This window comes from Pygocentrus nattereri, chromosome 20 (genome assembly GCF_015220715.1).
Source record: "Pygocentrus nattereri isolate fPygNat1 chromosome 20, fPygNat1.pri, whole genome shotgun sequence".
Lineage (NCBI taxonomy): Eukaryota > Metazoa > Chordata > Actinopteri > Characiformes > Serrasalmidae > Pygocentrus > Pygocentrus nattereri.
In genome coordinates, this window is record NC_051230.1 from 15,355,207 (window position 1) to 15,370,912 (window position 15,706).

At 41.1% G+C, this 15,706-nt stretch overlaps 1 protein-coding gene across 16 annotated transcripts in view; it reads left to right on the forward strand.

Moving 5' to 3' along the window:
* LOC108423613 (potassium channel subfamily T member 1-like) overlaps nt 1-15,706 on the forward strand; it is a 134,711-nt gene that overhangs the window by 2,093 nt on the left and 116,912 nt on the right. For 14 of the 16 annotated variants that reach the window (XR_005129233.1, XR_005129234.1, XM_037531850.1 and 11 more), the window contains exons 2-3: nt 3,675-3,720; nt 5,430-5,597. Coding sequence is in view for 14 of the 16 variants with exons in the window: in XM_037531850.1 (XP_037387747.1) it covers nt 3,675-3,720; nt 5,430-5,597 (214 nt within the window). In the remaining 2 variants the exon portion in view is untranslated. Of the gene's footprint in view, nt 1-660; nt 1,141-3,674; nt 3,721-5,429; nt 5,598-15,706 lie in introns of those variants that run through there. The other 2 variants (XM_017691015.2, XM_037531855.1) reach the window with 1 other exon arrangement.

The following is a 15,706-nucleotide window of genomic DNA, read 5'->3' on the forward strand; positions in this document are numbered from 1 at the left end:
TGACGATGAACAGGCGTTGATGGAATTGTCTGAGAGTTGGCAGTTGTACGGTAGAATGGTACTAATATTTCTGATGGTCCTGACAGGACAAATAAGGGCCGTTTGCCTTCTCAGGTGCAGGCAAGTATGATGGCAATAAAACCAAGCATTTTTTAAGTTTAACGCAATCTGGAGGCACTTCTGGATGGTAAGGCCTGCTCCCTCACACAGTGGAACAGTGGGGAGGAACAAAGCTTAACGTATTTAAATGAAAGATGGGACTTGTGGTGCAGTACAGTGATCTAGTGTTTCTGTGAACAGCAGGTTTCATCTGAGGTCATGATTATGGTGTAAAACGTTTCAAGGTGGTCCAGCAGATGGCGCTATAAGCTTTGACTGAGTAACGCTGGGCTGCGAGCGGTAAGGACTAGGCTCTACCTGACTCATTCCGTTTTTTTCCCCACCCGTATTTCGCCAAACGCCGACCTCCTGCGCTAGGATTGGCTGACAGTGTTTCGCCTCCTGCGCCAGGATTGGCTAGCAGTGCGCGTTCTAGAACGGCGCGTGGCTCCTGAGAATGAAGCGCTTAGCCATTCCAGGCGCATGAGGGCGGGGATTGGCTGAATACAGGTGGAAAAAAAAGAAAAATAAATAATTATACCGCCACTCATACAGAGGTGACAGAACACGCAGTGAGGAGATGAGGTTATCAGCTATTTATTCCTCAACACGCTTCGCGCCGTTTTTTGTATTTCTGAGCAGTGACAGGAAGCTTTCTGAGACTGTTGGATGCCCGTGAGCAAATTTATCACGAGAACTTGCTCAAGAGGGGAAAAAATGAGGGGAAAATGCGTCTCTGTCGTTCATTCATAGCGTGTAGTGGTGGTGTACCGGACTCATAGTTCACTCACTGGCTCGCGGGTGAAGATGCTGCTCAATAGACTGCTCCCAGCGGTATCTCTCTCTGGGCTTTCTGCTCGGGGTCGCAGCCCTTCCCTCTGAGACGACTGTCCATGGAGGACGGAGCTGTCAAGAGGACATTATCGTCGAAAGTCCTCAGAGGACCCTTGACTCAGGCTTTCTAGAGAAAATGTGTGGCGCTTGGTTCGCCAGCACGACGTTGATTTACAATGATGGGACCGCGCACCCAGTCACAACCAGGTGAGACATTACACACGGCTGAGAGTGGATTAGCAGAGTACCAGCGCACGTATATGTACAAAATAACATTTACTCGCCTTCGGAAAAGACCGAGTCGAACGAAACAGTGTGGCCATGTTCAACCGTTCAATGTATGTGTAAGTGTTGTGTGTTGAATGTGTGAGCTTGTGAGAGGAAATTCAAAATCAGACCACCTGAGAAAAGAGTAGTCTTCTACACTGTTCGGTCACGGCATTTACTTTGACTAACAAGTGTTAAAATCAAAGCTCATTTGCAATGTTTGTATTTTTTCCCTCGCAAAACCATACAGTGGTTAACTAAATTATAAGACAAAAGTGGAAGATTTTTGTTGATCCGTAAAAACTGAAGTGACAGGCTGGAAATATATGCGCTTGAATCCTTAACGACTGACCAATCAACTCATTAGGAACCAGCTCATTATGAATATTAGATCATGATTGGCTGTATTAGGGGGTTTCCAGGAAACAACTCAGAATTGAATTTGAATAATGTGATTTTGCACTAAACACTTTGTTATTCTGCTCTCACTTTTTCTTTCCTCTCACAGCTTCTCATCTCCTGACTAAATATCAAAGGGGAGCTCCGCTGATATTTCAAGATCTGTGAATAATATATGGTTAAGATGTAAACAAAGACATTCCAAGGGGCTTGATATGAAATAATCCTACTGAGTCAGAATTGCTCACAGTGGTGGTGGTAGGAACCAGACGTCTGAGCAGTTCAGAGCCTCTGAAAGCGAACTGACATGTTATTATGTGAAGTCAACTTGTTGCCTGATGCCTGAGACATTGCTTCATAATAGTTGTGTAATATGATTTTGGCATAAAATGTAGTATTATTTTTTTTACACACATTCGTTGTGGTGAGAGGCACTGTAAGAAAAAAAAACTTCAGATTAATCACTGTTTTACCATAAAAACTCAGTAGACATGTAGGTTGCCCAATTGTTTTGGATGTTAAATAAAATGGCTATATTTGTATTGTATACATCATGACCCCTGGTTCTCATCACCACCACTGTAAAGAAATGTGAGTCAGTATGTGTCTCTACAAAGAACCATTTCACATCAAACTGCTCTGAATTTACATCTGAATGATTAAACTATGCTGATATTTTCAAAAATTGGTAGAATTCTCCATTACAAGAGACTACAGCAGATGTACTGCTTGAAAGGGCTTATATATTTTAGTGAAAGAGCTTGATGTAGCAGGAAAACATTGTAAAGCTGTAAAAGTATCATTTACTCTTTGGTTCTTATTGTCCATAAGTAGAAACTAAGCTACAAAAATGGTCTGTTTTTAACTGATTGTCTTTGTGATATCACAAAATGCAACAGTGTTTGACCGATTCAACCTACGCCAGCTTTGCCGATCCATTTGCGCTGAAGATTCAAGGAGTGTTTCAGCCTGGACTGCTTTCTGCATGATGCACAGCTTATGACAGCTGGTCAGAGCAGAGGTCATTTACATATATTAGCCCTAAAGACACAACAAAAATAGTTTGTTTAATTCTGGGGTTTAAAGAAAAGATGAAGTATGGTCATGTGAAAACTAATGACAACTTTTTTGGGACATAACCTCACACAAATGTTATCTGCAGACTTTCATAAAATAAAAGAAATAAAATCCAAGACAAATTAAAATATGGGCCTTTTAAAGTTAAAACCCTGATATTTTTCTTCTGACAGAGATGTTGCACAGTGTCTGTCAAAAATTCTCCATTCACCACACCACAGGTTTCTTTCCTTATGTAGGTGTTGTTATGAAGTTCTCTTATAAGGATTGGTTGTGTTCAGATGGTTTAGTGTTGTGAGTGTGTCCCCTCAGAGGAAGAACACAATTCACACAGCGCTTCTCACTTTTGTTTATGTCTTTGCCATTAAAGCTACCCTACACCCACTCCTCTCTGATTTACACACTAATAGCTCTGCACAGTCCACACATACATACACCTGAGGCTACTCAAAGCCCATACAGAGAATGTTCTAGATGATATAGGCTGGCTGCTGTGTTGCACGGTACATAATGTCACAGGGGCGGGGGAGAACAGTGGGAATTAGTCTTTGGACATGGTTTTTGGCCTTAAAGGTGAAGTTTAGAACAAATCACTGTAAGTGGTCTATTAAACACGCTTTGAGAAATGACCTTTGATTATTGAAGAGGCAGGCTGTCCTTTAAAGCGTTTCTGAACATGATGTACAGGAAAGAAACAGGCAACCTGCTAATTGCTGGTGATTCACCGGCTTCATATTCGAATAGGCAGAGATGGGAGTTGACGTGTCACACGCTGTGACTTCAGTACAGTTGCACTTGAGGAAGTGGATTTGTCATTTTAGGATCTAACACTTTGACCAAAAATATAAAAAAGGTCTTGAATATATTTCATCTTTCATCAAAATGTCATGTTTTTTTTCTTTCATGAGTGAAGGGGAGTCTGCATGGACTGCCTGTTGGTGAATGGCACATAAACAGTAATGGTTCTTTCCTTTTCTTTCTTTTCTCATGCGGCTCAGAGGCGAGTATGACCCCTCCGCGGCGTTCCTCAAATCCTGCTGACAGGTATGCAGTCCTGTTCCTACTATAAACAGAGTTTAGGTGCAGTAGTCTATGTAACAACTGGCACAGTGCTAGGGATGCACAATGTATAATTAGCGCATGTATTATTTAATGATAAATGGGAAAAAGAATTCTGTCTGATTTTGGAATTTCAGCTGATAATTACAACTGACAGCTTGCTGCCCCCTGACACATGCATTTTAAAGTAAAGGTGACAAAACGGAATTTTGGGCTGCTATAGAAGAACCACTTTTGGCTCCTTAACCCATTAAAATCCCAGGCTTATTACATACTAAGGCTTATTATTCACCAACTACAGTGGCAAACTTCTTATGTCTTAGAAGTGTGTAATAAAATTTTACCTTTAAATAGGTGTTTATTTAATGAGCCATATTTGTGAATGAGATCCGCTAGTGTGAGAAATCTCCAGTAGGAGACCAAGGGCATGTATACTTTTGCTTACAACTGCAAGTTCTTATATCAGAACTGTTTGCACATTTTTAAATCCTTAACAAACTCCTTATAGTGATGCAGGTTTGCTGTGACAGCAGCCACTACTGCTTAACATTATATATAACAGGATATAGTAGTTTTTGAGCTTTGCATGTGTGAGTTTTGGGATTGAATTTTGGGAAAATCCCAGGCTTTTTACAGTCTTATTATTCAGTAGCTACAGAGATTCAATGCGAATGGTTGGAACAATTCTTAAGGGGCTAACTCCAAGTGGGAGAACCGCCCTCAAGCCCACTGCAGAGAAACACTTGCTGGTTCTAACGGTCTTCCCGGCAGTATAATTATATCACTATTGCACTATGTGGTAATGTGAGCCATTCTGTCACCACAGGCCTTAATGCTGTGTTTATCATGATAATGATTAAAAAATGCAATTTCTTGTGCAGTCCTAATTTGCACATCTGTTCCATTTAAAGATTTGTCCTACAACTGTATGCCCCACCTCTATTTTTAAGAGTGTAGCTTGTGTAAAAGCTAATAAAGTTTCTCTTTGTATTGTGGAACACTGTTTTGCATTGGTGCAGTTTTTCCTGAAGCCTTGACAGCAGGAGAGCTGGGCACTGCAGTACACTTTATTAAACTGTTTATGAGCCGCCACTCAGCATCTGTATTTTAGGTAATGTGTATTTGAGGATACACTTTTCACATGTTCACGTTAATGAAATTTTCATTACAAAGTACAGAGTACAAAGGCAGAGAACATGAATCAATAGCAACTCATGTGCAAATACCTAGCCTCATATGTCACTGTCAGGCTCTCAACATGGTTCAGGGTGGGAATATAAAGCCTCCAGGCAGGTTCCGCACGCAGAATTTCTGCTTTGTTGTCCCTCCTGCATACACTGTGGCTTCTGGATTGATCAAATGAATTAAGCAGAGCAGTTCTGTTTGTTTATCAGCTAGGGATGCAAAATTGAATGCATCAGTCTTAAATGCATTGCTTAAAAATTTATATTATTTACTAAAGTAGAAGTTTATTTTTTGGCAAAAGACAAGCTATAAAATCTTAAGCTTCAAAAAAGCCTAAATATATTGTCTATAGTCCACTGCTGTATTAATGATTTCCTCATGATTGTGTACTTGCTGTATTTTTAAATGTGATTCTAAATTGTACCTAAATAAATAAATAAATATAAATAACTCATTGAGTTCAGACATTTACTCCTCCATTATAAACTGTTTTGTATGGTTCACCTCAGGTCATCTGCAGAGATAAGCCAGAAGAACAGCATCAGTAACAGTGGAGTTATCCTGGACATCTCCACGCTGAAGATGGCCGATGTGGACTCAGAGGTTCCTCCACTACCTCCACGCTACCGTTTCAGAGACTTGCTGCTGGGAGATCAGTCTTTTCAGAATGATGACAGGTAAATGATGGTTCTGTTCTTCTACAGAATACGCTCAGGTAGAGCAGAGGCCAATATGATGATATCATTATAAATTAAATCATCATTTTTACTATCTGTTTGATTTTTCCTTCTATTCCTTTGTACATGTTTTTGCGAAATTTTACAAACACTGTACTACTACTAATACACACAAATACACACGCACACACACATTATGTAAGACGATTATCCTTCCGGGTTGCGACGGGTAGGGGGGTTGTGCTTGAGCCTATCTCAGGGGTCACTAGGTGGAAGTCCAAAAATGTCATGGACAGGTTGCCAGTCCATCACAGGGCAGACACACAGACTACTACTACTACTACTACTACTACTACTAATAATAATAATAATAATAATAACAATAATAATAATAATAATAATAAGTATTATTATTATTATTCCAACAATTTTCATCCAGTAATTTTGAGATGGTTCCCACCTTTAAAGTGAATGTGGGAGCAAATACAGTTATAGCATGAGTTGAAACTTATAAAGCAACATAAAAAGTGCAGTTCAGTAAAAGTTGTGGTTGTAATATATTATCATCTACAATTTGGCCACAGAACTGTGAATGTCACACCAACTGAATCATCTAGAGTTTGTAGCTGCTTCGCCTGATGCATTATTCTCCAAAGCCATCTTGCCTGCGGCTGATTGAAACAGCTCGGTTTGCCTAACATACCACAACTGAGGCACGATTTTACTCATGTTTTTCCCTGAGACCTGAAGCTGTTTTGTCAGATGTCTGAAACATGTTGCTGCAGTCTGAAGTCCTAAAATAAACACTATACTATACAAGCAATTGTATGCCATTATATCTGCCTGTCAGACATTTACAGTGTTCAACATGTCACTTTTCTAGAACAAACTTTTATGCTAAGCACAGTAAATGTACTACTGATGTATATCATATCATCCAACAAGTTAAATTGTGCATGGGAATACTAGCCTTGCAGTGGTTTGCATGACATAAATCAATAAACGAAGAACATTTATTGAAACTGGTGATAAACAGGTTTTTACCATCACTGGAGCTCTTAGCACAGCAACATGGTAACTCGTACTAACTTCTGGTTTAAGCCACACCCATACACCAGGGGGCCAGGTGTGTTTGTTTAACAAGCATCTTATTACTTACTGCTTGTACAAGACCTCATTAAAGGAGCACTCATGGAATGACAACCTCAGCTGTTTGTAATGTAGTGCTGGATGTAAGAAATAGTTCCACCAATCCACCAATTTTTCAAAGCTTGTCCAAAAATGGACAGGAAAGGGATCATATCTCAGCAATGTTTAGAACAACAGACATGCATTGTGTGTACATTTTTATACAGCTGTAATGCTTGAATACTTATTCGCCGCAGAATGCAGTTGCGTCAGTGTTCAATGTGACCATTGTGCAGAGTGAAAATGTGCTCGGAGGGAGCTGTCCTCTGCTGTGGTGCTGAAATGTGTGAGAAAGTGAGAGAGAAAGAGGTTGAAAGGCAGCAGGGCTGAATAGAATAGTGTCTGAATGTACCTACAGCGTCTTGCTAAATGACTCAATCCTTTGTGATGGATTCAAGGCCATGGCATCCCATCAAAACCACCGGGGGCGTCAGAGACTTTTTCCGACTTATTTAAATGGCTGAAAGCTATTGCCTGTGATTACGTACCTAAAAAACACAAAGAGAAAAGAAAGTTTTGATTCAAATTTGCATTTAAGATTTCTTGTCCACGGCTGTGAAAATGAAACTTGAGTGTTGCAAACTTGAAGCAAGGTAAGAATATTTGTACAGCACCTTTTGTAGACAGTGGCAATTCAAAGAAGTTCACAAACACAGACAAACAAAAGCTTTAAATAAATGTATTCATAAAAATTTATATTTAAACATGAAGTAAAACTGTAAAACGAAGTTGGAATGAAGATGCATGATGGTTTAAATGTTGGTCATTGTTGGAAATGATCTATTGGTTTATTCATTAATCCCATAGGCATCAGATTTTGACTTGTGTCACATTGCCACTTGTATAAAATTGACACTTTACCTAATCTTTATCTGCGAAATCGGTATGGTGGCTACAGTACAGGACTGTGCAAACGTCAGAGATTGCCTTTCATTTATTATTTCAACACAAAGAGGCTATGAAGTACAAGTATTCCCTTTTTTCAGAGATATTTCTGATGGGATTAGACTTGCACAAGGAAGGGGAAAGTCAAAAATTATTGGTAGATAAAGAGATACAAAAAGTATACAAATACAAAGATACACATACAAAAAATATTGGAAAAATGGGACCCCTAATAACCCTGCAAGACCTGGTAGACCATGAAAACTGTCACCATCACATAAACAGCACTTAAAGCTTTCATCTCTGAGGGAGAGGAGAAAATCAAGCTCCACTCTTGCTTCAGATCTGAAAAAAATCTACAGGTGTTTCTGTCCATCCTTCCACTGTGAGAAGACAGCTCAACACTATGAGTCTGAAAGAATGTGTAGCTGTCAAGAAAATGTTGAGAAAATGTTCTCAGAACAATGGACTGGCCAGAGCCCGATCTCAACTTTAATGAATGTGTTTTAGATTATTTGGATGGTGAAAAGCAGAAAGTGTACCTAAGTTCTAAGAATGAATTTCGGAAATGTGGAAAACTATGAAGAAGCTGTAATAAAGGCAAAGTGTGGACAAATACAGAAATTTTTAGTTCTTTATGTATATTTTTGTTAAATATTGCTGCTGTTGAAAAAAATCTCCATTTTTATTTTTCTGTATCATTTGAACACTGCAATTCCCCTTACACTGTGTGAACATTTCATGATAAATGGACCAATAGAAGTGGTTCCAAGCTTTTTTCTTCTCAAAACATTGTTTTGCAGACACAAATTTCCTACCTAGCATAGCATCAAATAGTATATGGTCTGTGAAGCTTTACTGTATGATTTGTTCTATACTGTGATTAATTGCCCTCAACAACTTTAAAATATCACATATACTTTATGGGAGCCCTGGCTTCAGATATTGTCAGTTCTAAATGCTTATGGATGTCTCCTGGTATTTCTTTTCATGTGTAATGAATGATAAATGGCATTACTGTATGTCATCATTATGGTTGTAAATCACAAATCACTGGTCATCAGTGTCTGCTAAGATTACACTGCATCAGAACAGCGTGTTCTCTTCATTTCATATGACTGCAAGTAAGGCAGACATTCATTATGCAGGTTTACTAGCCAGGTTTAATTAACAAGCACTGTTATTGCCGCTGCTTAAGTGAGTTACATACAGCCAGGAGCATAATTGCTCAGTTCACTCTAGGCTGATGTTTATTATCAAATGTGGAGTCATATAAAGTGTATGATATTAGAGAGCCCAAAGCCTACATGTGACTTTTTTTTTCATTTCATTTTGCCATCCACATGTCCACACAGGACAGTGATCATTCATTTCTACAGGAATATTGCCTACCCTGTGTTTATCCTTTAACAGGCTGTTTTTGTACCTGTTCCTGTGTGACTGATATATGTAAATGAGCACAGTTCTGCTTGGCTGCCCTGTATTGTACCTCATGCTAAGAGCATTTGACACCAAAACACACTTTAGGGTGAATGGGCATGGCTAATAATGTTTATCATTGTGCTTAATGTTGGGTCCAAAAGGCATGAAACCTACACTGTGGTCATTACTGTTTGCATGACCACACAAAGAGGAAATTGCTGCCAGAGCACACCTGCTCTTATCACTCGTGCAGTTTGAAGTGGATAAATAATGCAGCTTGTCTTACTTAGACCAGCCAGCATGGCCTTAAAAGGCAAACTCAGGACAGATAGAGGTTGTGTTTACTCTCTAGAGATATGAACCATTTTAAATCTGTGCTGTGGTTGGACAGCATCAGGGACCAGCAAAGAGATTCCAAATCTGGTTCAGAATTCTGCATGTAGAGCACTGCAAAATGACATGGCAAGACATTTTCAGAGTAATCCCTTGCAGAATGTAAAGCGGAATGAAGAACTGATAGCCGGGGCTTTCTCATATGCATCAGTGAGAGCTTGCTTGTGTGTGGTGTAATCAGTAGCTCATTGTGTCGTGTGATTATGGCTGTTTAGTATCATTATTGTCTGAGTCTATGAGGAGATGTATTCATGCTGGATCTTGAGTGTCATTAAGGTGGAGTGTACTTGACAAACATTATCCGCAGTTAAGTTCCTGACGTCAGAGCTATTAATACTTTAATGTTTGTGTGGGTGTGTAGATGTCTCCCAACCTTTGGCTTCTCAAAAACTTGCATGTAATTCTTTGATGTCTTCAAAATATGATCTATGCTTCACCTACAAATGTATTCTTTCTTAGCCACTGTTACAAAGTTTGAAACAATGCTGGCACAAGTGTTTATCTAAGGCATTGGAATCTCTCAGCTTTTGTCAAATTGCTAAATTTTATACCAATATTATTTATATCAAATGGTACTTGTGTGTGCAAAGCATAGGTGTAGTTTTGTCTGTCATAGGGCTGGACAATATGACAACACTTATTGTTACTATGATAAATTACATTACATTATGTCAAAATAAAGTATATTATGGATATTTTCACTACTCCCGGAAGACTGGCCTACCGCATGTTTAATTAAAAAGACAACATAATAACGTCATCGTTAACTGCTTAGTCCAGAAAGGTTTGCAGTAGCATTTGAGAGAGCAGAGAATCCCAGACGATCCTGTCCCTCGCAACTTCCTCCAGCTCATTCCCAGGGACCCCAAGCCACTCCCAGGCCAACTTGGAGATATAATTTCTTCAGTGGGTCCTAGGACGACCCCAGGGTCTTGTCCCATTAGGCCGTGCCTGGTACACCCACATTGAAAGGCATCCAAGGGGCATCTGGATCAGATGCCCAAACTACCATAGCTGGCTCCTCTCAATGACTGAGCTCCTCACCCTGTCAAATAGAGTGTAGTCCGCCACCCTGCGAAAAAAGCTTATCTCGTTCTTTCGGTCATTACCCACAGCTCATGACCATAGGTGAGGGTTGGTATGTAGACCGCCCGGTAAACATAGAGCTTTGCCTTATGGCTCAGTTCCCTCTTCACCACTACAGTCCGGTACAGTGAATGCATTATTGCTGCCACCTGTCCCAGCCTGTGGCCGATCTCACAATCCCTCTTCCCATCACTCGTGAACAAGACCCCAAGATACTCCTCCAGCTGGGGCAAGTCCTTTCCCCTTGCCTGGAGTGGGCATGCCATCCTTTTCTGGGTTAGGACCATGGACTCAGGCTTGGAGGTGCTGATCCGCATCCAAACCACTCCAGCAAGCACTGGAGGCATCCATGAGATCCAGCCAAAAGAACATCATCTGCAAATAGCAGTAATGCCACCCTCCGGCCTCCACATATAATGCCCTCCTGACCCTTGGTACGCCCTGACACTCTGTCCATGAATATCACAAACAGGAGTGGAGACAGGACACAACCCCGGCGGAGTCCAACGCTAACACTCAATGAGTCTGACTTAATGCAGAGTATACAAACACAGCTCTTACTCTGGGAGTACAGAGATTGAATGGCCCGGAGTAGTAGCCCTGGCACCCCATACTCCCAGAGGACCTGCCACAAGATATCTCAGGGAATACAGTCGTAAGCCTTCTCCAAGTCCACAAAACCTGTGAGAGGGTGAAAAGCTAGTCCATTGTTCCCATGGCCAGGATGAAATCCACATTGTTCCTCTTCAGTCTGAGGTTCAACTATCTGTCGAAGTCTCCTTTCCAGCACCTTGGCATAGACTTTCCCAGGGAGGCTGAGTAGTGTGATACCCCGATCCAGTCTCATGTTTTAGAAATAGGAGCCACCACCCCAGTCTGCTGGTCCAAGGGTACTGTTCCTGAGGTCCATGCAATATTGCAGAGGGGTGTTAGCCACGACAGCACCACAATATCCAGAGCCTTAAGCATCTCTGGACGAATCTCATCCCCAGTGCCTTGCGCCTCTCACCTTGTGTGACCCCAGAGTAGGAAAGGGATCAACCCCTATCCAGGAGTTTGGTTCCAGAGCAGACACTGTGGGTGGAGGTGAGCCCAAGTATATCTAGTTGGTACCTCTCAACCTCCTGCACAAGCTCCAGCTCCTTCCCCCCAATAAGGTTACATTCCATGTACCAAGAGCCAGTTTCTACCACAGGGGCCTAGGCCACGAAGGGCCTCCCTGCAATCTCCCACTGCCTATACGGCACTGCACCACTCCCCCATGCTGGACCTTCAGGGTGGTGGGCCCACATGGTTTGCGCACGTTGCCTCTTTGGGCTGAGCCCGGCCGGGTTATGTAGGCTGCCCAGCCACCAGGCACTTGCTGAGGGATGCTACGCCCAGACTTGGCTCCAGGGCTAGGTCCTGGTGACCCCCTACTAGGCAGGGAACATGATTGTGTCCATTTATCATGGAGTTTTTGGATTGCGTTAGTCTGGGTCTTCACTCCAGACCTGCTCGCCCTGGGAGGCTCTACCAGGAGCATATTGCTCCAGACAACTTAGCTCTGAAGATCCCTAGATCACACTTCCGCCATGACAAGGCCCCAATCCAGGAAGGGATTATTTTATCTTATTTATTTAAATATTTATTTGAATTGATTCCAACATAAAATTAATTTGTAATACATTTTGATATTATTCTTTACTGTGCCTATTTTTTGTTTGTTCCTACATTTCAGACATCAGAAAATAATAAATATTGTGAAATATCATGAAAATGTCTTGAAGTAGTGTGCTATTAAATTTGTCATATTTCCCCATTTCCTCCAAACATGATGCGAATCAACACAACAACATTAACAAACAAGCAAACAGGCATCTTCAAATGCAAAACAATACAATTTACTCCCTAAAAAAGAGACAAACTGTGATGTTGGGTAGGCAACTCTCCATTTTGGAAAAGTGAACATGGAAAGTTTCATTTCTTCATCCAGGGGCTGAATCTTTATTAGCACTTTTGTCCACATCGCAGAGATCTGTAACTCAGTTTGGGCTGCTTTTGTAGATGCTAGAACAGCACATAGTGAAGCAGAAGACTAATCCTTTTGGCTTGCAACAAAAAACTCTAGTCATCTAGTCATCTGTCATCTTGGTTGTCACTAAGCCAATGCCAGAGACAACAGTGATTGGTCAAATGAGTTCATGTCTCAGAAGGTTGGCAGAAATCAGAGTGAATGAAATGTTACTTTTTCACTGTCTGCAATACTGATGTCTGAATAAATTACATGTGTGAATCACACTCAGAGTGTCAAGGTTTACTGACCTAACTTTTGCTTGGTGGTACATATGTTGTTGTGTCCAACTAGCATACCTTCAGTCTGGGATGTGGGAAGATGTTTTAAGCTGGAAGTGCTGAAATTTTAAGTTAGGCGAGGTTCATCTCTGAAATGGACGCAGAGCAGAGCATTTTCTGGATTAAAACTTCATGATTACTTTGTTTTTTTATAAGGTAAAAAATAGTTCCCTGCTTTGAGGATCAGAACTGATCTATAACGTCATACTTTTTCCTTCTTTGCACCTTAACCTGCTTGTGTTTTAGCAACACACCCCCAAAGTAGCCAGCAGTTGTTGAGGGAAGTGATTCTTGCTGTAATGCTGAGCTGAATAACAGTTCATTTAAATTAAACTGAAAACTCAATTTTATGTAATGAGTCTTTACACCAACCTACATTCATTAGGTCTAACCTTACAGTATTTGCTATGAAAGAATGCATTTGAGGGAAGGCAGGGATAGATCACTGGGAATTTTCCACATTCAGAGGAAAAGATGTTTTGTTTATCCATAAAAAGGTTCAATACGATTATGATTTTTAGATACTGCTATTGTGTGTGTAATTTTAGACCTAAATAAAGAATGCAGTATGGGTGTGTGTGTGTGTGTAGTGTTAGGTTGGCAGTCTTACAGTCAAAATCAACACCAAACAGATTTCACTCTTGATGTCAATTGCTGCTCCATGATCCATGTATTTGTACTGCAGGTTTTTGAAAGATCACTTGAACTGAACAAATGAACCGACTTGGTACTCAGTACTTTTTTGTTCTGATGTGCATCTGCTCAGGTTGGTTTTGAGGAACACTTTTCTTCTTGAGTACTTTTATGAAGTTGTTGAGAGCAGGGTTTGGTTGCTCTCTCCACCTCTGCTTGGTCTCAGTGCGTGGGTGTTTAGAGAGGGAATCTCCACAATCTGCAGCCATCATGCCAAGAGTTCTGTGAATGTGCGCATTTTAAGCACTGAAGAGGTGAAGTGGGTGAACTGAGGTGGGAGATGTCTGGCTTCTAGGAATGATCTGTGTGTGTGTTTGTGTGTGTGTGTGTGTGTGTGTGTGTCTGTGTATTTTCAGGAAAATTTGCAAATCAAACAAAGAAACTACTGGTATTATCACAAAAATGAGCTGACCACCCAGAGTCTAGAGCTCAACAGCGCTCAGTGTGTTTGTGATTACTTCTAAGGCCTAATCCCATTTCACCCCTTGCCCTTAACACTTAGCCCTACCCCTCCATTTTGCGTGTTCACGTCTAGGGGTAGGGTTGTCCCAATTGTTGCTGAGATGGAGGGGTAGGGTGAAGTGTTAGGGCTATGTGGCCCTTTATATTTTTCAGAGGTGCACTACAAACGGAGGGTTATGAGAAAATTCCCAGAATCCTATGTGAATCATCAGCAAGATGGCTGCACAAGCGACCAAAGAGACACATTAATGTAAGTATTTCTCTGTTAAAAAGCCGCTGTATTGTAAGAGAATCATTGTAATAGTGTTTTATGGTCATTTCCTTCATAAAATGCATAAAAATGGCTAGTAATACGCTGATGTCTCAGTCGTTACCTTGCCTACAGAGCAGCGCTAGTAGCTGTTAATGAAGTAATGTAGTTTTTTGTTTGTGCTCTTTTATATTCTGTGACTCGTTTGATTAAATGACGCGTAAAACTGAAGTTGTGAATGAATCGCAACCCACGCTTTTCAGTCTCCTTTGGATAAATGACAAATGTCAGTGTGATATACCATTATTGCTGTAGTAAGGAGACACAGCAGGAAAACACATCCTGATTGTTTTTCCAGACTATTTTGAATATGATTCACCTGTCCTGTCATGTGACACACAAGCGAGATCACCACAGCTGGAGTGTGTGTTGGAAATGGCCGGAAAACCTCGTCTCCTCTGTTAATGTAATAGTCGCTGACGACAATTGATGATGTATCCGGTTCTTGAAGGGTTGTCCCATTTCATAGGCAGAAGATTTCAACCACTACCCCTTGTAACTCAGTTTCAAGGGAGGGTTACACTCAAAAACAAGGGGTAAAAATAAGAAATGGGTTTGGGCCTAAGACTGAAGTTTGGAAGTGAGGAACAACATCACTGCAGATTTCTTTAAAAAACTGAAAGTAAGTCTCTTGAAAGAATAGAAACCGTAAAATGGGTAAAGGTGATACTTTAAATGGGGAGAAAACTAATTACATTTACTTTTTGAGGCTTCTGTGTAATTTTCTGTCAAATATCCATCCATCCATCCATTTTCTAAGCCGCTTCTCCGTCAGGGTCGCGGGGGGCTGCTGGAGCCTATCCCAGCAGTCTTCGGGCGAAAGGCAGGATACACCCTGGACAGGTCGCCAGTCCATCGCAGGGCAGACAGACAGACACAGACAGTCACTCACACACTCACACCTAGGGGCAATTTAGCATGTCCAATCGGCCTTACTGCATGTCTTTGGACTGTGGGAGGAAACCGGAGAACCCGGTGGAAACCCCCGCAGACACGGGGAGAACATGTAAACTCCACACAGAGAGGAACCCGGTCACCTGGCAGGGGAATCGAACCCAGGCCCTCCTCGCTGTGAGGCGACAGCGCTACCCACCACTCCACCGTACCGCCCTCTGTCAAATATGTTTTCAATTTTTTTTCTGACCTTGAAAAATGAATAACTTATACTTAATGGCCATTTTAAAGGGTGGTCTTAGACTTTTGCACATTACACTAGATATAATGCATACAGGACATTATTATTATTATTAATACATATAAGCATAGGATACATATAGGACATTATTGCATACAAACGTAATTACATATATAGAATACATATGAAGATATCCATAAC